This window comes from Dreissena polymorpha, chromosome 6 (genome assembly GCF_020536995.1).
Source record: "Dreissena polymorpha isolate Duluth1 chromosome 6, UMN_Dpol_1.0, whole genome shotgun sequence".
NCBI classification, from domain to species: domain Eukaryota; kingdom Metazoa; phylum Mollusca; class Bivalvia; order Myida; family Dreissenidae; genus Dreissena; species Dreissena polymorpha.
This window is the reverse complement of record NC_068360.1, coordinates 57,200,692-57,224,934: the sequence shown is the minus strand read 5'-3', so window position 1 is coordinate 57,224,934 and position 24,243 is coordinate 57,200,692. Positions and strand designations below refer to the sequence as shown.

At 34.1% G+C, this 24,243-nt stretch overlaps 1 protein-coding gene across 1 annotated transcript; it reads right to left on the bottom strand.

The window, feature by feature from the left end:
- Nucleotides 1-400: 400 nt before the first annotated feature.
- Nucleotides 401-24,243, bottom strand: LOC127835707 (inositol 1,4,5-trisphosphate receptor-like). The gene is made up of 28 exons (XM_052362145.1): nt 23,959-24,243; nt 23,620-23,690; nt 21,898-22,022; nt 20,432-20,518; nt 19,997-20,074; nt 19,221-19,301; nt 18,802-18,908; nt 18,550-18,637; nt 17,402-17,489; nt 13,830-13,937; nt 13,379-13,524; nt 12,312-12,390; nt 11,390-11,472; nt 9,443-9,568; nt 9,147-9,197; nt 8,699-8,835; nt 8,117-8,246; nt 7,221-7,448; nt 6,802-6,912; nt 5,816-5,884; nt 4,031-4,163; nt 3,154-3,233; nt 2,712-2,852; nt 2,247-2,376; nt 1,385-1,478; nt 1,013-1,067; nt 773-894; nt 401-524 (listed from the first exon to the last, which is right to left on the bottom strand). Exons 1-28 carry the CDS (start codon nt 24,042-24,044, stop codon nt 401-403), a joined length of 2,958 nt encoding a protein of 985 aa, XP_052218105.1. The 5' UTR covers nt 24,045-24,243.

The following is a 24,243-nucleotide window of genomic DNA, read 5'->3' as shown; positions in this document are numbered from 1 at the left end:
ATACGATATATAAAGAAGTTTATACTAAGTAATGTGTTTTCCCTGTATGTATATAGTAATTGTTTTTGCCAGAAGAGTTAAAAAAATGTGAATAACTAAATCATTTAATGTTTCATTTTTTAAATTAATGGTTTATTTTTTTAAATATGAAACTTCTGTAAACAATAAGTTTTCATGCTTGCAATCACGAGGACTTATCAATACATCTTTCTGTTAGGAAGAGTATGCAGCATGATACAATCAATATAGTGACATTCGTTTACAAAGTCCGATCATTTACTGATAAGTTGAAATGGTATATCCAGTTCAAATGTATATGTAAGTATATTTTGTGAATTTATAGTTATAACTTATGTTAATAAGTGATTTTCAACGCTTATCAAATCCAATCATGCGATCTTTAGACAAGTGTTTGAAAATGAGCAAATAGACAAACCATCAGAATTTCTACAATCTGAAAATCTTTCAGATTTGAGGTTTTGTCAAATATGTTCGCTAGCTGCTGTAATGCTACACGTGTTGAACTGAAAAAAGAAAATATAGCAATGTATATTTTCATATCATAATTATAATTACATTTTTATATGTCACTTTGAGACGTTCAAATGACGCACACCCTAAATACTACAATATGTTAAATAAGTATAATAATGACAAGCTCATTACAGCCAACAATCTTCATATTTTCCAGGAAGTACCCATTTGAATGTTTTTAGTACTGAAACTTTGATACATTATATGTATAACGGCCCTACGGATTAGACAAGTTTACCTTTCTTCCAATATATAATGATCTTTTATCATGGGAACTAACTCCGGCAACATTCCTGGTTTTGCTTGAAAATGAGGGCTTGGATTGACATTCGGAATTCTCATAAAAATATCCACAAATGCCTAAAACAGACCAGAAAAAGCGTGTTCAATGGTATGTATAACTATGGTGTTTTTTTCGATATGTAATTTATTATTTGATCTAAACTAGCAACTCTGGTACATAGGAATAAAACATTACCTCCCGGCGCTTGCTTAAGGTGGAATCAAAAATAAGATCCAACACGTTCATTGCTCTGAAATAAACAAAAACTCAAAACAAACGCGCATGCGAGTGTAAGGTAAATTTATTAGATTTCAATCAAAATTTACAAAATTAATTTTCTAATTATTATATTACAAAATGACGTGTAGCTATATAAACTTGAGTGTTTAATGAATACAATTAATTATTTTAGCTGTGGTCATATTTTGTTTGATGGAAAGAGTCTTCATACAATAATTAAACGAAACTATACCGTAAAACTTTCTTAAAACCTTCAGTCAAGAAAGGCGATCTTTTGTTTAAATATGTGTATATAATTTTAATTGATGATTTAATAATTATGTTTACTGGTATTTCGCCTCTATAATTGCATTGGTTTCGGTACTCGGTTCAAATCTCCCCGACTCTCGGAACGCCTTCAATATTTCTTGACCATCGTTACCTGAGAACAGAGCATACAAAATTATATTTAAAGACTAAAAATTAATGTCCGAACAACAGCAACACGATCATACGCGACGTTGTTTAACGCTGTTGGAAATCGGACACCGAGCTAACCTGATGTAAAGGCCAAAAACGTTATTCACAGCGTTTAAATCTATTGCATAAGGGCAATGCCAAACTACATTATTTAAAGGCAACAGAACAATGCTTAAAACCATGACAGCATGAATGGAATATTGAGACGTTTCGTTTGTTCAGGTCATCAACTAGTTAACATTCGCATTTTGGGAAATACATTAGGACATAAACTTGTATTCGCAAACTTAATTGTTATAGCATACATGTTATATTTAATATGCATAAACACATGATTAAAGAGATTTGCCAATATTGACTTAAAGTTAAACTGTCACATCTCAGTAACGATGAACCTGAATTAGTATTGCCGGTAACCTAATTTTAATAAATCTGTACATAATATTTAGTGTAACAAACTTATAAAGATTATAATGGTAGCAAATAGATTTATAAAAATATGTTATGTTGAACTCTTTGGTCGGGAGACAGTTCCATCAAAATATATCACTTTTCGTTATTTAACTTCATCAGCATTATTTTGTGTTAAAATAAACTTCTTCATTTATATTGCAATGTGTCTTTCACTCGAAAATGTGTTTTCACTTATTAAGATTCCCCATTATATGCCGTCATGCTCACAGGCTTTGTTTTTCTAAATGCATGTTAATAACAATTGGATAAAACAAGCCTTCGTTTGTCGGCTTTGGTTTGTCGTTTCGTCCGTCCATGAGTCGCATCACATTTGAAAGCAATCTTTGTTTCTCGTCTGGATTGTCGTAAAATCCAAAAGCCACCAAGTAATTCATGATTCGAAATATCTGGAAAATTAATGATACGTTAATATTTATTTTGACTTAAACATTTTATAACGTTAACAAGACAAAAAAAGTACATAAAACCAATTTGAATCAAATCATTACATAAGTATGTATGTTTCTAACTGATATACAAATATTCCATGTTTACATTTATAGTGTCCATTGTTAATTTCAAAATGCAATAGCGCGTCGATTTATAATTAAGTGTTACATGTATTTTATATCAAACGTTTAATTGTCAAACTGTTTAATATTTTTCAACCCGTTTATTCATTAAACAGGCAAATGAAGCAGGCTCTCAGATGAGGCATAAACAGATATAAGGTTTAACATACTCGTGATATCAGCATGTTATTGTCAACCAATGAAGCAGTCATTTCCTCCTGTTGGCTTAGAAAGCTTGTAGCCCATTTGTTGAGTGCAACTAAGTTAGACGAAGACTGGTTGAGAAACGATGGCATTTTCCCCAGTTGGTCCTAGAAAGCATAGTACCAATACAAACGCACTCATTGGTGCAAAAGAGAAGATAAATATGATGCGGAATGTTTGTAAAAGGAGTCTCTTTATATAACGTTAAGGCATACAATTTTGCATTCTGAAAGACTACTTACGTATTATTTTATACATTGACATGATAATGTCCGTTTGTACTCCAAACAATTTATCAAGTATGATCATAATTAAATATGATTGCAGTAAAGTACTAGAGCCTTTCCGTGTAACGGTTTTCGTTTTGTAAGGGAAAACACAACTATATAAAAACATATTTCCACTGACCATGTCTCCGTCGACAGCGACGAAGATATTTTTCACAATATCCCCTCCGGAACGGTTGTCAGGAATATCAACAAATATGGCTGCAAGAAAACAATGTTAGGTATAAGAAAACAAACAAGTATTTTGCGATGGAATGATGTCTGCGTGCGCTTCTAAGAGTGTTGTCAATGCAAATGCAATCTAAACGAGCCGTCTTGAAAATCATGGTTCTAGTAAATATAGCAAAAGAAAATGCATGTATTATATGTGCAATTTTTTTATAATGCACACTTTAGTCGCTGATGAAAGACACTGGTTCTTGTATGAATTTAATTTCGCATTATTATTCATTACAGAGAAAGGTATTATCAGTCCAATTACTTATAATATTTGCATATGATCAGGTATGAGCACACATGACAGGCAGTTTTATTCAAGTCACATAATAAAGGACATGTAAAGATGACGGGGTGACGATATAAATAACACATGTATTACAATGAGATAAAAAGTAACAAATTCGTATTTCCACAATACACACGTGACATATATTTACAACAGTAAAATGACAAACTACTTATGATAGTACAAGACACTCATACTTGTCATCAATGTACACGTCACACATACATATAAGCACTGTACGAAGTAACAATAAAACAGTTAACAGTAAATGTAACAAAATATGTATGATCACATATTACAAAAAAAAGCATTTTTATGATCACAGTATATTTTTTAAATTAATAATAGTTATATCCTCTTATGATAAGCGTACAAATGATACATACTTCTTAGCACAATGCATGTGACCTACAAACATAATCACATTTCAAACACACTTTCAATCCACGAACAAATGATACACTCTTATTGACAAACTACAAGTAATACATACTTATGATCAGTTCACAGTATAACACCCTCAGCTTGTCCGGTAGCTCTACATTCTGTACACAGCTGAAAGCTTGTTTCCAAGTGAAGTAATGCATCTGCTTGGTGAGAACTTGTATCGAGAAACTGTTCTGTCCCTGTACCAATAGGCACATTTCAAGAATTTTCTAGCATAACATAGAAACTGTTCTGTCCCTGTACCATTTGGGACATTTTAAGTATTGTTTATCATAATATTGAAACTGTTCTGTCCCTGTACCAATAGGAACATTAGAATTTTTGTTTAGCAAATATTGATTGTCTAGCATAATATTGAAACTGTACTGTCCCTGTACCAATTGGGACATTTTAAGTATTGTCTAGCATACTATTAAAACTGTCACACCTGCAACTGTCCCTGTACCAATAGAGACATTTTAAGTACATGTATTGTCTAGCATAATATTAAAACTGTTCTGTTCCTGTACCAATAGGGACATTTAAAGTACATGTATTGTCTTGCATAATATTGAAACTGTTCTGTCCCTGTACCAATTGGGACTTTTCAATTATTGTCTAGCATACTATTGAAACTGTCACACCTCCAACTGTCCCTGTACCAATAGGAACATTTTAAGTATTGTCTTGCATAATATTGAAACTGTTCTGTCCCTGTACCAATAGGGACATTTTAAGTACATGTACTGTCTAGCATAATATTGAAACTGTTCTGTCACTGTACCAATTGGGACATTTTAATTAGTGTCTAGCATACGATTGAAACTGTCACACCTGCAACTGTCCCTGTACCTTTAGGGACATTTTAAGTATTGTCTTGCATAATATTGAAACTGTTCTGTCCCTTTACCTATAGGGACATTTCAAGTATTGTCTAGCATAACATTGCAACTGTCGCACATGTAACCGTACCTGTACCATTAGGGACATTTTAAGTATTGTCTAGCATAATATTGAAACTGTTCTGTTCCTGTCCCAATAGGGACATTTTAAGTATTGTTTAGCACAATATTGAAACTGTTATATCTCTTTACCAATAGGGACATTTTAAGTATTGTTTAGCATAATATTGAAACTGGTCTGCCCCTGTACCATAAGGGACATTTTAAGTATTGTCTAGCATAATATTGAAACTGGTCTGTCACTGTACCAATAAGGACATTTGAAGTATTGTCTAGCGTTATGTTGAAACTGTTCTGTCCCATTACCAATAGCGACATTTAAGTATTGTCTAGCATAATATTGAAACTGTTCTGTCCCTCTACCAATAGGGACATTTTAAGTTTTGTCTAGCATAATATTGAAACTGGTTTGTCCCTGTACAAATAGGGACATTTTAAGTTTTGTCCATCATTATATTAAAACTGTCGCTCATGCAATTAACATGGACAATTTTAAATATCTTTTTTTTAAACGCGCAACTATTTTCATTCACTATGCATAAACAGTAAGAGCATGATAACACTTGTTTCATTTGTTTAAAAAAACTAAGTCTTATTAAAAATGGTAGTTTGTAATGAGTGTTGATGTCTCCTTGTCGTATTTATGTGATTCCATATATAACAAAATATGAATAACTTTTTTTTCGAAATAACTGTGTTATCGATCACTATGTTACAACATGCATATATGATTCATACTGAAGCATCGTTCGGGCGGCATCCAAGGCATAGCATCAACAAGCACACTGAACGTGTTTAATACGGTTTTAATACATACATATGAGAAACAGGGGCAAGTAATTGTAAGTACCAGATTTAATTATTTATTCATTAAATGTTAGTTTACATACATGGCATAGCTGTCCAAACAGCTTCAGCTGGTTGATAAAAAACAAGTACTCCATAGCATCTTCGTTGCGCTGAAATTACAGAAATATTCCCTTTTTAACTGTTTCAGTTTATAATAACGTGAGTAATAATATACACTATAAGCAAACTAACTTGCCTTAAACCTCAATGTTTCCATTTATTATATTTGATATGTAACATCGCAAATTTGCACTGTACAAAGGTTTACTTAAAGTATGTATCTGCAGCAAACTCTGGTCTAGGACTTGGGGCATAAAACCTACCGGGCCCAGGAGTTTAAAATGCTTTGTCCACCGAACATATATATTCAAATAAAGCCCTTGGTTAAAAAATGGTTACACACTAGGGGAGGAGGAGCACATGATTTATATAGACTTGGATATCTTTATATAGACTTGTATATCCGAATAAATTTCACACATAAGTAAGTATTTGGTATACAACAATTTGAAGTGATCACCTACCAAATGCTTTGAAACCATTGCCCTGCGCTAAAAAAAGCCATGAAACAGGGATAGCTTTTTAATCAAGATTGTAAATATTCGGAAAGAGGTGTTGTGTGTATATTGTGACAAGCATGTTTTGTTTATAGTATAAAATGGGGTCTAAGCTTTATAGTTAGCGATCGTCTAGATATGTGTGTTGTTTATTTAGGAATATCATCTCAATACTAATTATCAACGCACTTTTTCTGTTTAGAAGATATTTCTAGTTTATAGTAAATCTCATAAAACAAAGATACAATACAATGGATCCATGTATACCTTATTTCGAACGTATCAAATGACTGAACTGACTGAACCATGCATTTATATAGTCTTTAAATCGTGGATTAAAAATAATAAAGAACTCATGATCATTTACAGCATTGACTAACCACAATCTAAGGGGAGCGCTTGTCACTTTTATTTCAAGACATTATAAAAACCCTTCACACTCGTAGTATATTATAAAATACATGAACTACCTTTACGAACTCTGAAAGTAGGATGTAGTCTTTGCCATTGTTGGAAGATATGTACATCTTCCCTTCGTCTTTGTCAATATATTGACCAAGATCCGTCAAAAAGACACAGTTCTAGAAACATAAGTGTAATATTCGCTTTGGTCACATACGGCAAACGATGTTTATAGGCTTAAATTCATATTCTCAATTCATATTTCAACTTGAGGGCATTATCAGTGGTTGAATATAAGATGTCATACTCTTGAGTGTTTATTTGATCCATTTGCACTTAACAATACTTGGAATTCGGAGTTGTATATGTGAAAGGAATATGCGCATATTATACTGTTCGATAACACTAAAAACAAACTAACGTGCCCATCGGATTCAACTAAGGTAAACAGTTGTTTTAAAGAAATAAAAACGTCTCGAACGTATACCATTTCCTTCAGGAGCCATACTTCAGTGATGTAGTGTTGATTGTCCGCAATGGGTGTGTCGTTGCACACGCAAAGCACACCGAGCAGTTCAAGGTACCTGCAGTTCTTCTCTCGCTTCAAAAGGTCCACAAACCTGTCGATGTGGTCGTGTGTGATCCGGTCAACGATCTCCTTTTTGTCTCTGATAATTTCAATAACCACACGAACAGCATTTATTCCCGTCTTCTTCTAAAATATCCATTAATAACAAACCAATATAATTAATATGAATACAGGTTACATGGTGTTAACGTGCATGTGCATGTTACAGCAGTTTAGCCGCTTATGTACAGAAAGTCTTTAGAACCATGGCTGATAAAACCTTTTCCTTTGTGTGACATTTGTAGTTGAGGTGTGTTTGTTGATGTTTATTGGATTTTATGTTAGTTATTTGACATATAAATTAATTTAAGAACAAATACGGGAAATCGTTATTAGATGATGTGCTTGTATAAAAAATATTGTTTTACAATTAATCATTAATACAATAACATTTGATTAAAACAGCCCTTTATTAGTATTATTAATTGCTAAAATGCCGCGTACTTTCGAGCCATATTTAGAAGAAAGTGATAGGCGTTTATATCGTATATTAATATTCGCTCTTTATCTCGCCTTTTACACACAAATTACAGATCCCGCTATGAAAATTCGCAGCGAGTAATGTCGAGATAAAGATCGAATGTTATTAACACACATTAATAACTTTCTTGCTTATATGGATGGGAAGTTAGCGGCATTTAAGCAACTAAACAAGTAATAAAGTATATAAAACGGCGAAAACAAAACCTGTCACGACATGGACGTCGCCATCTGTTTTTAGAAACTTATAAAAGAGGTCATAACCACCAATGTACCTCTCTTATGTCGAATTGCCCCATAAAGAAGTCTATGTATCTTGCGAGGAATAGTCTGTTCTTCTGAGAGCCGCCAAGCAAGAAACAATACAAGAGCTCGTATGCAGCTTGGAAGATCTGAAGCATTTCTCTGCAAATAAGTGTTGCAGAAGTTTGAATACGAGTTAATGTGTCCTGCCATCATATGCATTGCAAACATTATCACTAGGAGTTTGCGGATCGGATCAGAAACTTAACAAGGCATAATAACATCAATATTCATGACAACAGAACTTTGCATCTCTCTTTTTCTCGATGAGCTTACATAAATACGTATTCTCGCGGAATTGATTTCATAAGCCATGTATGAAACCCTGCTCGGTCGTAAGTTATTAAAACAGATTCTGATGAAACATATCGTCCTACTTATAAATAGTGTTGGCTAACTACAAATATGAGAAAATTAAGAATGTTACCTCATGTATTCGTATTACTTCATTGTGAAATAACAACTGAGTATAAGTAGGAAAATAAAATAATCCAAACCATAAACTCTTTTTATTAAGGTTTATATTATAAGTTTTATATATTTATTTAACTTACGAGTGATCTTGGCCATTGAGTGGACACTTCAGGAGCCTGATTATCAGTTGAATAATATTAAGGTTCCTCAAAAGCTTTTGACGAGTCTTCGCCGGTTCCCCATCAACGACCATAAAAGCAGCGAGTTCGTTTAGGGCCTGAATTTAGAAGCTTGATTGTTTTTTTGTTGTGTGTAGTTATAAGTAGTAAAAACAAAGACCAACTCCCACCCAGCTCTGTTTGTCTTTCTTATGTGTACCTGAGTTAATTATTTGACTTATGCAGTAAAACATCGAACGTATTAGAAAATACTTACTGGTAAACTCCTTGATTGGCCAATACGTTATGGTTAGCTATATTTTCTAGTTCAATGATATACAAGTCAAATACATTTTGTCTTGGTGGATTAATATAACTGTGCTTACCACCAACGCCTTAATGAAATGACAACAATTATGCTTATACTTACACAAATGACATTACCCGTAGTTTCTTTATTTACAACTTGCCCATCTTTCCTCTGAAAAACAATGGATCCGCATGTTAGCAAATACCAATAGCATACTGTGCAAATTACAACAACATAAGCACATTATATCGAACACTAAAAATGAACAAGAATAGATAACATCGCATACCGTTATACATAGATTAATGGTGTTGTATGCATATATAGAATTACAGAATCGCCATTGTGGATTAATTGGCGTCAGAATGACTTTAGATAGTTCATATTGTGCACATCATATGCCAGTTTTCACTTACATCCGCCACAACTTTCTGTATGATTGGTATGATGCCTGCCACGACGTTTAAGCTATCAATGAGTGCGTGGTCGACACACTGTACCGTGAATGTGTCTTCTATACGCTCCTCTTCAATCGCCGATACCTGTTTTATTTAAATGAAATATAAGTTCACGTGTGATGTACGTAGAAATGACTCCTCTCTCTCTCTCTCTATAGATCTCTCTCTCTCTATAGCTCTAGAGAGATATCTCGACGACCTAGAGATGAAAGAGAGAGAGGATCGAGTCGAGAGATCGAGAGAGATAGAGAAGAAGTAGAGAGAGAGCTAGATAGATTCGACTCGCTAGAAGTATCATTCCAGAGAGACTCTCTCTCGCATCTCAGAGAGATAGAGAGCCTCCCGACCAGCCAACTCACCTAGTCCCCACTCGCCTCCAAAGGCAACCCCGACCTCCTCAAGAAAGAAGATAAGAAAAGAAAGCTCCCTCCCTCCCTCTCCCTCCCCTCCTCTCTCCTCTCTCTCTCTCTTCTCTCTCTCTCTCCTCTCTCTCTCCTCTCCTCTTTTCAGATATGTTCCTGACGACACCTTTGAGAGACTTGTCTTTGTTTTCCGTATTTAGAAACTTGCATTATAATTAGGGTGAGCAATTCATTGAAACAAAACCGAAACCTCTCTCTATGAACAAGTGAAATAAAAATATTTTAGAAAAAACGAGATACAGCAAATGCGGATATAAATATAAGGCATCGTTAAAACAACAAATCATCAAGTTCATTAGAGCCGATAATCGTTCATGTTATTCGCGAATATAGGTTAAAATCGTAGCCTGAACCACAATTACATTTGTTCATCAAACTGTTGTTGTTTTGTTTCATAATTGAACCTTTAGTTGTATTTTATTCCTAGATATAGTGTACTGCTAAGATGTGGACTACATTAAATCAATAAATGTACACGTTAACTTCGTTCACACCGGTATGGAAATTATTCGTGTTTAACAGTAATCGATGAACAAATCTATAATCCACCATAGATAAAACAAATTTTGTCATAATTTTATATAGCGGGCACTCGAAAAATCCGTTCCTGCCCGAGTGCGCAGCACGAGCGCAGGAACGGATTTTGAGAGCGCCCGCAGATGATCATGTCCGAGAAAATGTGTAATATTGCTATTATTGCATAAACAAATCACACATACCAAAATAGATTAAAATAATATTGAAAACAATATGTCTTGTTCATTCGACATCGACAAAATAATTCGATTATTTCAATACAGTTCAAGGTTGTGTTTTACATATGCCTCATTCGGTCATCATCCGAAATGACGAGGCTTTACCTTCGGATAGGCAGTTTTCGATTTAAAATGTGTTTAAACAGTGAATTAATGCAAAGTTGAAGTGCAGCCGCGCAAAGTAAGAAATGAGGAATAAGTTGGAATTTACAGCAGGAGCGTTGAAGGTACATAAACACTTACATTTACAGCATAGTCTTTTGAAAGTGTTGAGTAAATAACCTTAACTTCATTGACGTTGCCAATAAAATAAAGCTGTTGTCAAAAGAGTGCAGATGGTATAATTTGAAAAGTGGATTGAAATAGCCATTGCCATTATCCCTGCATCGATGAGGAAACTGGTGCTTATTCATTTCCCCATTTATGCTTGGAAAGTCGTCGAAGGCTGAAGAAGGGAAGTAACTGCGCGTGGACCAGATTATGGATATGAAAAACACATAACAGGGCTTGAACGGCACGTGAATCGCCTTGTTAATACACGATTTCTCCCGTTCAAGCCCTCCTTTTGCCAAGTTTCTGCACCCCGCCAGAGGGCATCATAGATAGAGTTTATGCAATAATAAATGATAAAACACCTATAAAATACACATGGGTCCCCTCATTTTAACCAACCGCACATGTGTTACTATTTTTAAGTGTTACTGAATAATTCTCGGCAAACTCATTACCCTCTTCAACTGAGCATTGCTCCATTTAAGAGAATCCATCGATTTGCTGTCGCCTGTTTGTTCCTGTTTTCTCTGGTACGCGTCTGGAATAAAAATATAGGAACCATGCCTAATCTAGATAAATGGAAAATTATAATATAAATATTAGCTTCTTAGTAAACGCTACGCATTTATAATACATGTATGCATCGAGCAGTTTAGTCCATGCTATCTAAACTGCCAAAGTTTTTGCCAAACTGCCTTAAATTTTACACGTCGAAGTCTGCCTCCTGGTCATGGAGATAAATCGTTACATGAATCGTTCGTTTATATAGCCGAGCGGTTTGAGAAGAATGCACAAAGAAAGTCGTTTTATAAACTGGTATGGTTTAAAACCAAGATCAAATTAATACGTTGAATTTATGAGGGCTAAATATTGTGACTCCAACCTGCAAACTTTAATTGTGGCGAATATTATACCATTTTGTATTCGCCTTCATACATGATGCAAGTATAAAATTTTGTTGTTTTGAAAACTCTGCTTCGATGTAGTAAATTCCATGGTGTATGTGTTTCACGCAATACAGAAAGTTAACAACAATTTTTTTTTAAATCAACGCTTGTCAAGCATATTATTTACTCATGAAATCCCAGAGAAATTAATCATGCTTTTATGTTTGGGTAAAAACGACTTTACCAACCGAGCGTGTCTGTGTGAAATACATTACATCAAAAAAGATTCACTGCGGACGACAATAATTTAAAACTTTGCGTTTACCGTTTCACGACGTTGATCTTCAGGTTTAATCATTGTTCATGTAAATATTGTGTTTTATCATTTTGTCACTTGTCTTAGCCGGGATGACAGTAATATTTTCCCTAATAATGGTTCTGAGGTTTCATTATTCCTATATTTTTCAAAATCCAATTAAAATACGAATACCTTGACAGGCATGCAACCATCTGCCGGTTGCTACGTGTTCCAGCCTGCATTTGCCACCTTCTGGAATATCTTCTCCCGCCTGAAACGTTCGTTTAATACATAGATACTATTATACATCTATTGTCACAAGACATACATTCGAAAATGTATTGTAGGTTTAACGTGTATAGGTATATCCTTTATTTAAGTGATAACGATTCTTTGTTAAGGTAACGGCATTTTAAATAAGTCCTAATTATCGTACTACTAGACTTGAAGCAGTTACTTTAAGTTATTTTGGTGGATTACAATTAGAAATTAGTACAAAGCCTCATTTTTCACGTAAACTAAGGGTCACAAATTTCTGAGTTGATTTAATAAGTATCGACAATATAATAATCTATTCTGTGTCGATAAATACTTTTTGTCGTTATTGCCACTCATAACCGATTTAAGGCCAACAAAGTCATATACAAAGCCACCAAAGTAAACAAGTCCTATCTACATCACGCCATTATTTACACATAACACATTTAAATATAGTGTCACACGTTCTGTGGTTTTGTGATGCAGATAGACAAATAGTATATTTAGAATGTGCAGCACGAATGAAAATTGTATCTTTATCGACTGTATTTTGTTTTCTACTCGTTTTCCGTTTATTGAGTATTCTTTACTTTGAAGGGAGTTCTTTGTGTTCTTATACTGCATCTATAGTTATTCTATGTTTGATACTTTGCCTATCTAAAAAACTACTCTTATTTCATATGATTAAATCTGCCCTTTTTAAGACCTATCATAATTACAGCGATCATCAATGTTCACAGATTATTGTGAAACCTACGTATTTTCGTAGCAAAATATAATATTTTAAATAATATAAAAAGTAATGCTTATTTTTTTAATTATCATTTTACAATTTAAAAACTGCAAAGTTTCTTTAAACCCAAATAAACATGGCGTCGATAGATAAATACCTATATGTATGTTCCACAATATTGATCAATCGATGGTTCGAACACGTGTCTCATCTAAATTAACTATATGGCTGTATGTCATGTCTTTATTTGACCACTAGTCTTGCTTACCCTGCCGACTGGGTGAAATCTGAAGAGTGTTTTACTATCAAAATGGTCCGCGGTCAATGTCACTTGTCCTTCCTGCTGTACACAAAGGTACATCCGGGTGCACATGTGGAGCAGACGACAGTGTTGTTGCCACTTGAGGACACCTCCTATTGATAAAGATCATTAATTCGCAACAGGTTACTGAATAAATAAGTCATTATGTGTATGCATATCAAATTCATTTTCAGATCGGTGTTTGTATAATAAAATAGTAAAATATGCTTTTACAGTTCTATATTGAAGGCATAGTGTATGTAAATCAATGGCACGTGTTCAGTTTCAGTTGTTTACCAAACAAACAAAACCGGGTGTTTGCGACCAAATACATTTATATTGAACCACACATTAATTAGGCATGCACCTCTTAGCAGAATGATCGATGAAATCAAATCGTTGGAAAAAAACTAGGTACCTTTTGTTCCTCCCGTCAGAAGCTCAATTTGCCAAAATGTAATCGCGGAGCTGCTTGGACTCAATGGTTTATGGTTCGAATGACTGACTGGTCGCACTCTCAAATGGACTTAACACACATTCATAATAAACGTGATGAATTCAATTGTGCATGTACATAAAGTAAATATTTTATAATGCAATGTTTATTCACATATATTTTACAATAAGTGTATGTAATATAAATGAACGTTCATTAATATGTTGTGTGCATTGGTTTTGCTATCCTCATTATATTTAAACGCATTAGAATAAGTAGATACAAATCGTCTATATATTGAGACAACATTGACGAACTGTTCATCTCTTAAAGCCTCCTCACACATAGACGAATGCATATGACGAAGCCTGGCGAAAAGGGTAAATTTATGAATTCTAGCGAATTCTTACCGAAATTGTTTGAAAATTTGTTGCATTGTGTAATATTATAACGAAAGGTGAACGTAAAGGAACTATTTGGCGCGAATGATTTACGAAGTTTGACGAACAGTTACTGCAATTCGCTAGAAAGCGTTAGGTCGCGCAATTAATATACGTTCTTTCGGTTAGCGATTAGGAGCTATTAAGAGCGTAAAGATACGAATGTAAGCGCAACCTTGCGCATAATTGCGCATACCGCCGAATATTTTCGAAACGGTGTTTCTGCATCCGGGCGTTTTGATATAGACTAACTTTTTCCGACTCGACTATGCATGTTGATTATGCATAAAGTCTTTTTCATTAAATATTTTGCGTAAAGTGCGTGTCTTACTTTTACTATTACTTCCCTTTATAAGGCCAATACAAAAACAACAATGCTCTTTATTAGTTTATTCCACTAATATGTTACACTTTATTTCAATCTCTAATGTTGCACCATCCTGTCTTGCTATGGCACACATCCCGCTGGAGAGTTGACCCAGTGCTTCACTTCTTTATATTCAGAGTGTTTCTCAAAATCTTGCCTTTTTTGATTGCTGTGTTGTGGCCCCTGATATTTACATTCCTGGTATCCTCCAAATTGCGACCTCTTCTCCATTCACCAGGAACCAGATCGCCTCTTCTATCATCATGGTCAACCAGTGCATTATGCATGGTGGGGTACCTGATCCTCATCAAGTTGAGGAGAATGCAGCATGTCTTTACAATCAGCCTTACTGCGGATGACCAGTATTGTTATGTGTTAAAAGTTAACGTGACCATTTCTTTTATAAATGAAATTGTGTTTTGAAAAAGGGTATTGCAGTAAAGTTCCGCTATTAAGACCACTTCGAAGATTAAAACAATTATGCGTTTTTTGACAATATTCAAGTCCCAAATGGTTAATTTATGAAGGAAAGTGGTCCGATTTTAAGACCACTTCGCTATTGAGACCACTATTTTGCCTGGTCTTAATAGCGGAACTTTACTGTGCCTGGAATCGGTTGGCCAGAATCCCAAATGCATTTTCTGATACTCTCCTAGTCCTGGATAACCGGCAGTTCAGGATGCTTTCGTCTCTTGTCAGGACTCTATGGAACATTCTGAATTGCGTTGCTGCTATTGATGGCACGCACATAGCTATCAGAAAGCCTGCCAGATTTGGTTCCTTATATTATAATTATAAGGGATTCTTCAGCGTCATCTTTCTGGCCATTGTCGACTCGGACTACAAGTTCGTATGGTGTGACCTGGGTTGTGAGTACTAGTCTACATAAATTTAACTGCATTATTTTGTAATTACATAAATTATATATATTTAGTGCTGTTTTCAATTTACAGTTGTATACTGACAATTTCTTATCCTTTTGTATTTCAGGATACGGTTCAAGTGGAGATGCCAAGATTTATAATGAATCAGATTTCCTTTAGATGGTGCAGGATGGTTCCATTGGATTTCCAGACACAGTCGACATGCCCTATTTCTTTGTTGGAAATGACGCTTTCAGCCTTAGCGATAACATGCAGAAACCCTATGGACATAAAGTCCTGACAAGCGACGAAAGCATCCTGAACTACCGGTTATCCAGGGCTATTAGAGTATCAGAAAATGCATTTGGGATTCTGGCCAACTGATTTCAGGCACAGTAAAGTTCCGCTATTAAGACCAGGCAAAATAGTGGTCTCAATAGCGAAGTGGTCTTAATATCGGACCATTTTCCTTCATAAATTAACCATTTGGGGCTTGAATATTGTCAAAAAACGCATAATTGTTTTAATCTTCGAAGTGGTCTTAATGGCGGAACTTTACTGCAATACCCTTTTTCAAAACATAATTTCATTTATAAAAGAAATGGTCACGTTAACTATTAACACATCACAATACTGGTCATCTGTAATTTCATATATTTCTCACAAAGATTAACCACAGCCCATCCACAGTAAGGCTGATTGTAAAGACATGCTGCATTCGCCACAACTTGATGAGGATCAGGTACCCCACCATGCAGAATGCACTGGTTGACCATGATGATAGAAGAGGCGATCTGTTTCCTGGTGAATGGAGAAGAGGTCGCAACTTGGAGGATACCAGGAATGTCAATATCAGGGGCCACAACACAGCAATCAAAAAAGGCAAGATTGTGAGAAACACTCTGAAGCACTGGGTCAGCTCTCCAGCGGGATGTGTGCCATAGCAAGACAGGATGGTCCCACATTAGAGATTGAAATAAAGTGTAACATATTAGTGGAATAAATTAAAAAGGAGCATTGTTGTTTTTGAATTGGCCTTATAAAGGGAAGTAATAGTAAAAGTAAGACACGAACTTTACGCAAAATATTTAATGAAAAAGACTTTATGCATAATCAACATGCATAGTCGAGTCGGAAAAAAGTTAGTCTATATCAAAACGCCGAGATGCAAAAACACCGTTTCGGAAATCTTCGGCGGTATGCGCAATTATGCGCAAGGTTGCGCTTACATTCGTATCTTTACGCTCTTAATAGCTCCTTATCGCTAACCGAAAGAACGTATATTAATTGCGCGACCTAACGCTTTCTAGCGAATTGCAGTAACTGTTCGTCAAACTTCGTAAATCATTCGCACCAAATAGTTCCTCTACGTTCACCATTCGTTATAATATTACACAATGCAACAAATTTTCAAACAAGTTCGGTAAGAATTCGCTAGAATTCATAAATTTACCCTTTTCGCCAGGCTTCATCATATGCATTCGTCTATGTGTGAGGAGGCTTTTAAACATAAAAATTAATATACCATATATTTCGCATTAGTAAACGGTAACAAGTAAAAATATTAAAATTAACATTGCTAGTCTCGTTGATTTTCATGGCATACGGAAAATATACATGTTAGATTTTATTAGGCGAACTATAAATTGCTTTAACTTAAATATCCTTATATTATATAACTCGCATTCGTTCATTGTAACAAGTTTATTTCTAATATACTTTTATTTCAAATAAGAAGACTGTTGGATTGTTTGCAACTTCATATCGACAAGGTAACCTTTGCTCGCGAATTCATATTTAAATGTGTGAATGTTTCACTATTTAAAACAAACACAAGACATGTTTCTGTAAATTAATGTGAGAACAACTGAACAACTTGGCTACCATCTTCCGTTAAGAAGTCATCAAAGAGACCCTCTGCCACCATGTAAGCCTCCATCTCCATGTGGCAGAACCGCACAATGTCCCCAACCTGTCGTAGAATTGTACATGATAACGAAGATATAACTGTTCAAGACAAGAGAACCGTATAATGTCCCAAACCTGTCCTGTGGTACCTAATATTGACGATATAACTGTACCAGACAAAACAGCGCATTGTCCAAAACGAATCGAACAATCGTACGTGGCATAGTAGATATATATTTTTACGATACAATAGAACGACAAATGTGCCCCACCTATCCTAGATTGATACATGATGCAGAAGATATAACTGATATTGACGAAGACGAAATAAACTAACAATGACATCAATGCAATGGCACATAATATAGAAGATATAACTGCTTCAGAAAATACAACGACACACGGAACGCGACCTGTCGTAGAATGGTAGATGACCCACGTGTTATGTGCCTTAAATTCGCCACCACTTCTTTTAATCATATATTAACAAACGCTTGAATTGTTTCCGTGATTGTAGGCGGTTATGTCCATGTGCGTTTTTAGAAGGGGAGGATATTAAGTTTGATAGAGAACTTAACAGTTTTACATAGTGATATATATGCATGGTAACGGTGTTTCAATATTACCGTCTAACAGTTTGCTTCGATAGTAGCCGATTTCTGCGATATCGATATGGTTACAATCAGCCACCATAAGTTTTAGATTCATGTTCGCAAGTTAAGACAATAGTGTCAATACATGTCTTAGGTCGCCGTGGTGTAATGGATATGGTATCCGCCAAGCGACCGGGAGGTCAAGGGTTCGATCCCCATCGTGGGAGCGTTCTTTAGATCTCCCCCTAAGACACCAAGTACTGGTTCTAGGCCCAGGAAACGGACTCGAGAGCGTTTATATAAGCCTTAGGCTTTCGATGCAATCAAGCTTAAATAAATATGTTTAAACTAATACTTGTTTCTTTGTAACTTCAATGTATTCTACAATCATGTAGTTATATTGGTTAAATTATGTTCAGGATAGCCATAGGAAACCAAAATAGGTTTATATTGAATGAAATTCAAACTTGTTTCAAAAAGTTCTGCAGTTCAAAGTATAGTATACAAAGAATTGTAAAGTACATTGATTACCTTTATATGACTGCCATCTTCCATAGACGGTTGGTATTTTCTTAATACGTGAAAACCAGAGCACTCCGAGGAAAGGTTTAATTCATGACTGAAAAATAGTACTTTCATGTATATTGATACATCTGGAGAATGTATGAGTATTCTCCTGTAAAACTATGCAGAACAAATAACACGTATTTCATACATTTGAAAGCAGATGTATATCACCAATTGTATTAGATACATGTTGTTGTTTGTTTTTAAAAACCTTACCGTTGCTTCTTTCCAAGAGACATTGTGTCCACAAACTGTGGCGATACATGTAAGAATTCTCTAGGATGTTTGACACTTTCAAAAACGATTTGATCCCCCGCCCGCACCTGTAAACAAATTGCAATTTACAATTCAAAATAAGGTTGTCAAAACAAATGTTTTCAACAATATGTGTACATGCATATTACAAAATATAACCATGTGATAAGTACATTGTGTGTGTGCTTGCTAATTCTTGATATCGCAATGCCATTTTGTATAAAATATAATTTAAATTAAGTCAATGTAAAATGTAATTTTGCGACACAAAACATAGGAGGACTGTTCCAACACTTAAACACAAATATATTATCATTTTCTATGCCTGCTGTGTATGAACACCATACATATATACAAAAACAACTAGTACTTTAGATTACCTCGTCCCCGTCGACCTTGACCTTGAATCGAGGTTTGACTTTGAATTGAGCTGTCTTGTCGTTGTAGTCGTGCAGTTCAACCTATGATCAATACAGCTATTATTTGTCTTCAAGACACGGTTCAAGCAAGCATTGTATGTATGTGTAAAACAAGTACGTTATAGGATATTTAGGATATGTACACACTGCATTCATTTTTCATAATTTCTTAGTATGAAAGCATTCTTAGAAAAAAATAGTTTAATACTAATTATTATACACTAAGTTTAAGTCCTTTTAATTTTATTTATCTTAATCTTGAAGATTTAATGTTTGTGTATTGACACCCAGATGTGGTCATATTGAGCTAAACCTTATATAACGTCATAGCGGGTTTGATAATGAGTAATTTTACTATGCTCGTCCAGAAAAAAAATACATTAAATTTATTGCGTTAGACAAATTAACGATGTGTTATACCACAAAGGTATGTAAACATTCGTTAAATGCCTTACTCGTTATTGAAGTATTTATCTCAGTGTAATTACCACCAAAAATGTCTTATCCTTACAAAAAAAACATTCTCAGCTGACGGATTTATATTTTACTGCACTGTTTGTAGTGTATCTGTGTACTTATCACAGCTGATAATTTTCTGTGGAAATGCAACAATATTGGAGCGTCTGAACACAGGCATAATTTATTTTCGATTGTTGATGGGAAAGTTAAAGTCGATGCCTCTGAGGAAGGTATTTGATTAAATATAATTCTTAAACATTTGCAATAACGACACTCACAGCTAAAGTCTTACTCTCCTGCAACGACGATAATATGCTGTTGACATGGAGCCACTTCCTTGTAAACCTGTGTTTTAGCTACAAAAGTACGAATGTGTAAATTCGTTAATAAACATGTATAAAGTAAATCAGGGTATCTGTGAACATATATGGTACTGGTTACTTTGAACTAATAGCATGTGCTTCCATATTGTTTAACACAGAATACTCAATGGCATGGGAATAAATAAAGCATACGCTCATAATAAAAATAATCTATTGGAAAAAAAGCAAATTAATTTAAATATTGACGTTAGTCGGATTTGCTATTATCACTTTCAGTCGCTTCCAGCCATAGTGAATTCCTCCGACTGTATAATATAATATTGCCGTGTTTGCCTTTACCCCCAAAACAGTCAGATACATAACAAAACTACGGTATTATAGGTTATATACCTGTATGATATTTCCATATACGATTTTCTTCCCTTGATGTCGTTGCTGGTGCCGCTTATTTTCCAAATTTTCAGGTTCAGCTGATTTCTAACGAAAAATGTGTACCAATCAGCAAAAGGCGACTATTGCATGATAGGAATAGAGATAATAGCATCGCCTTATCCAGAGGCTTCAACAACTTGCTTCACAAAATGTATTAAAATAGTGATTCGACATGAATTTATACTATTGTATTGAAATCTGAAACCCTATCATAAGTGACAGTAATATGATGCGTATCCTTCCATCGTACAAGTGACTGTTTTATCGGATTAATGAACTGTTTATGCAATACATCGCTGGAAGATACTCAAAGCCTTTCACGCAATCGTGGTTTCGTTCGTCGGAAATAATACACCCCAGGAAACCCCATACCTTGTGAGTAGTCTTATACCATTGGAGCAGTGCTCGTTATTTTAGCATGAATTAACATAGGGTAAGTAAATTGGAAAAATTATAATAGTCAAAGTCCAATTTGAAACAGCTGTGTATTAACGTTGATAACAAAGGTATTGGCTTAAAAAATGAGCGAAATGTGGCTCCCTGAAGTAGAAGGTCGGGCAAAATGGGCCATGTTCAGGCATTTAGGGGAGAATAACTGCTTTGATTTGCAAGCCACTACAATCATTAAAGGATTTATAAAAACTTACACATGTCTGCCATAACCTCTCAGCAGGGTTTTTCCAGAAAACTATTTCTTGTGGAGAAATTTGCTTTTTAAGGACCATGTTGGGAAAAGATGGATACCATCTGCAGAAGACCATGAAACCGTATGTGAGCAGTGACTTTATAATTCTTAAAAAATTGAATCAATGAAGTAAGGATTGCGTTCATCACTACCTCCTTCTTTAAAACTGTGACTTATTAAATATTATATATACAACCCCATATACATGTATTAAGACATTATTCTATGTACCTAACCAATTAATTTATGTGACAAAGAAGTCAAGTCTTTCTTTAAATTTTACAAAAAAGTGTTGGTACAAAAAAATAAAACACGAGAATGTTGAAAAGGCACTATTGATAATACATAAGGCATTTAAAAGTACATTTGTATGCATATGTGCCCACATACACTTACAAAATGCATCTGCAAAGCAAAGAAATTGCAACAAAATGGCTGTAAATTAGGATTTTTGTCAACAAAAACAATTATAAAGTCACTGCTCACATATGATTTCCTGGTCTTATCCAGATGGTATCCATGTTTTCCCAACATGGTTATTTAAAACGCAAATTTCTCCACAAGAAATAGTTTTCTGGAGAAAGCGTATCAACATCAACACTAAAAACTAGGATTATATCGTATTAAAGAACTCTTTTGGATAGTTTGACCATTTGTGATCTTCTAATTGTCAGTACTAGCTTCATTGTCAATACACTCTCTTTGTATGATTGTCAAATTAAAATCAATGAATCTTTACCTGGTAATTTTGCAACAAGCTTTGCAGAGTAGTGTTGTCCGGATCATGTTTGATTTCGGATAAGAGTTTTTGATATTTCTTATTCCATTTATATCTGTTGGGCGCAAGTATTTCAAACGCAAAACCTGAAAAGCATCAAAGGACATGTAGTTGTTTATACTTGATGTTGTTATGTTTTTCCTGTTATTGCCGTTTATGTTATTGGTGTTATTGTTTTTCTTGTTAATGCGTTTATGTAGTATCAATGATTCGAAATATGAACCAGGAATTATGTTTGTGTTGGTGACAATACAATACGTAATGAATGATTGAACAAACGACAAATGAACAATGACCTGATATAAAAATGACCCAAAACTTAACGTGTAATACATACTCATATTTTGGGTTTGTTTATAGTATTGTTTTAAATATGTATTTGTTTATCTTATAATTACGATTCCAGTCAAAATATATATGACAATAGAACATTGTCTGAATCATGATGGCAAACTTTATACCAGTGGAATGTATTTACCGCAAATTCATAACTATATCTTCTTAAGATTCATTTTAAAACGAAAAAAAAAATATTTGCATAATGTGTGACAGGCATTGCACATTTCATAAAGAGAACCAGGCTGGGTACGTTTGCATTTGGTTTTGATTTGTTTTAAATAAGCTTCTGATGGATTCAATGTCACAAGTAGTCGAATGTTTTTAGTTTTTAACTAATCAAACAATAATGAACGTCTTGAACGTTTAAGTAATAATATTGACTAATACTGAATGTTGGTCTAGATTTAAAAATATAATTTGAACAATTAAATGTTCAATATGCATGTATTGTAAACCAAAGTAGAATTCCAAAAGGGTGTATTAAAGTTATCGCAGTGTTGCTGTAATTGCATATACAAATAAAGATAAGAACACAAACATATCGCTGGAATTGAAAGAATATTTGCATGTAAACGCTTCTTTCTATACTATCTTTTAACGCTTGTTATTTGCATAACATTGATAAGCGCACTCTTTGATTAAATTAATCTGCACATGAATGTCAGAATGGATTAAACTGATTGGAATTATTAACAGTCTGCCATATCGCATGGCTTGTTTGTTTGAGAAAGAAGCGTTCCTAGCGGATGCATATTTTGCAATCCGTGTTTTTCTAAACGATAAAAGCTTATGTCAATAGTTATGGAAACCCTAAACTCAACAAATACAATTACATTTGATTAATCCTGCTAATATGTTTAACTTTTTATAAAAAAAACTGTTTATAATGTATGTGGCGCATTAAGCATTTCCTGACTTATAGTTTATTAACCTGGACTGAAATTGTTAAAGTTAAATGAAAAAGCTTAATGTTCTGTTCTGATATGGCAAAAATAAAGCTACATATGCAATATTCAACTATGTGTTGATAAAAACATATTTTTCACAATCCTTATATTAAACACTTAATCGTTTAAAAGGACTATAGTTAATTCATTGGTTTTCGTTTTCTAAATCGTTCATCAATGGAACTGATAATTTTGTTACTATTATTTATAATTTCCACTCACAACTATGTTTCATGTTAACTTAAACTGTGCTACATGATTACAATATATGCAACACCAGAAAACACAATAGTATACATGTATTACATAAAACGTGCTTAGATGAGATTTGTTTTGACTCCTAGAGAACATTTTGAATGTGTGACAATATAGTCAATAATATATTTTTAAAACTTACTGTTTTGGTCGTTGATGTCGGGTTTATCTTTGTTCTGATTAGAGCCTACACTGATAACATTGTGAGCAGAACTGAAATAAAAATGCTTATATTCTAAGTAGTCAACAAATGTTATCTGCGTCCTTTAAACGTTATAACATATTTTAAACGTTGTATAATAAAAGTTTTAAATAATGTTTTTCAAAATGTATTTATACAAATAGTGACTTTTCAACAAAACTTGAAAGTTCATATGTGAAATACAGTTTTATTATAATATTTCATGTTTTTTACATTTATGGTATTTATTGAATTTTTTTATTAAATTGGTTTATTAAGTGAACTTTAATGTTTACAAACCTGTGGTGAGCTGCCAAGACAAAGCCTTTGCTTTCTACAGAATATAGGCATACTACGTCTCCAATACATAACGTATCGTCAGCCATTACGTTGCAAAATATAATCAATTAAAAATGGCACATTTTATAATACATAAACTGTTATCTTTTGAAGCATTGACTGCTGGTATTTTTTAAGACAATCATAGCACAGGTTACATTTTCAGATTTACAACATCGCAATTAACTTGCATCCAAACATCGCTTTAATTCAATACACTATGTATCCATGCAGGTTAATGTTTTA

Excerpts from the sequence above, each read along its gene's own strand:
- LOC127835707 (XM_052362145.1), bottom strand. The coding sequence starts at position 24,044 with ATGGCTGACGATACGTTATGTATTGGAGACGTAGTATGCCTATATTCT. Across the intron at positions 9,198-9,442 it reads TACAGAAAGTTGTGGCGGAT|AGGAAAGATGGGCAAGTTGT; the intron begins GTAAGTGAAAAC and ends ATTGTTTTTCAG. Across the intron at positions 8,836-9,146 it reads CTACGGGTAATGTCATTTGT|GCCCTAAACGAACTCGCTGC; the intron begins GTAAGTATAAGC and ends TTCTAAATTCAG.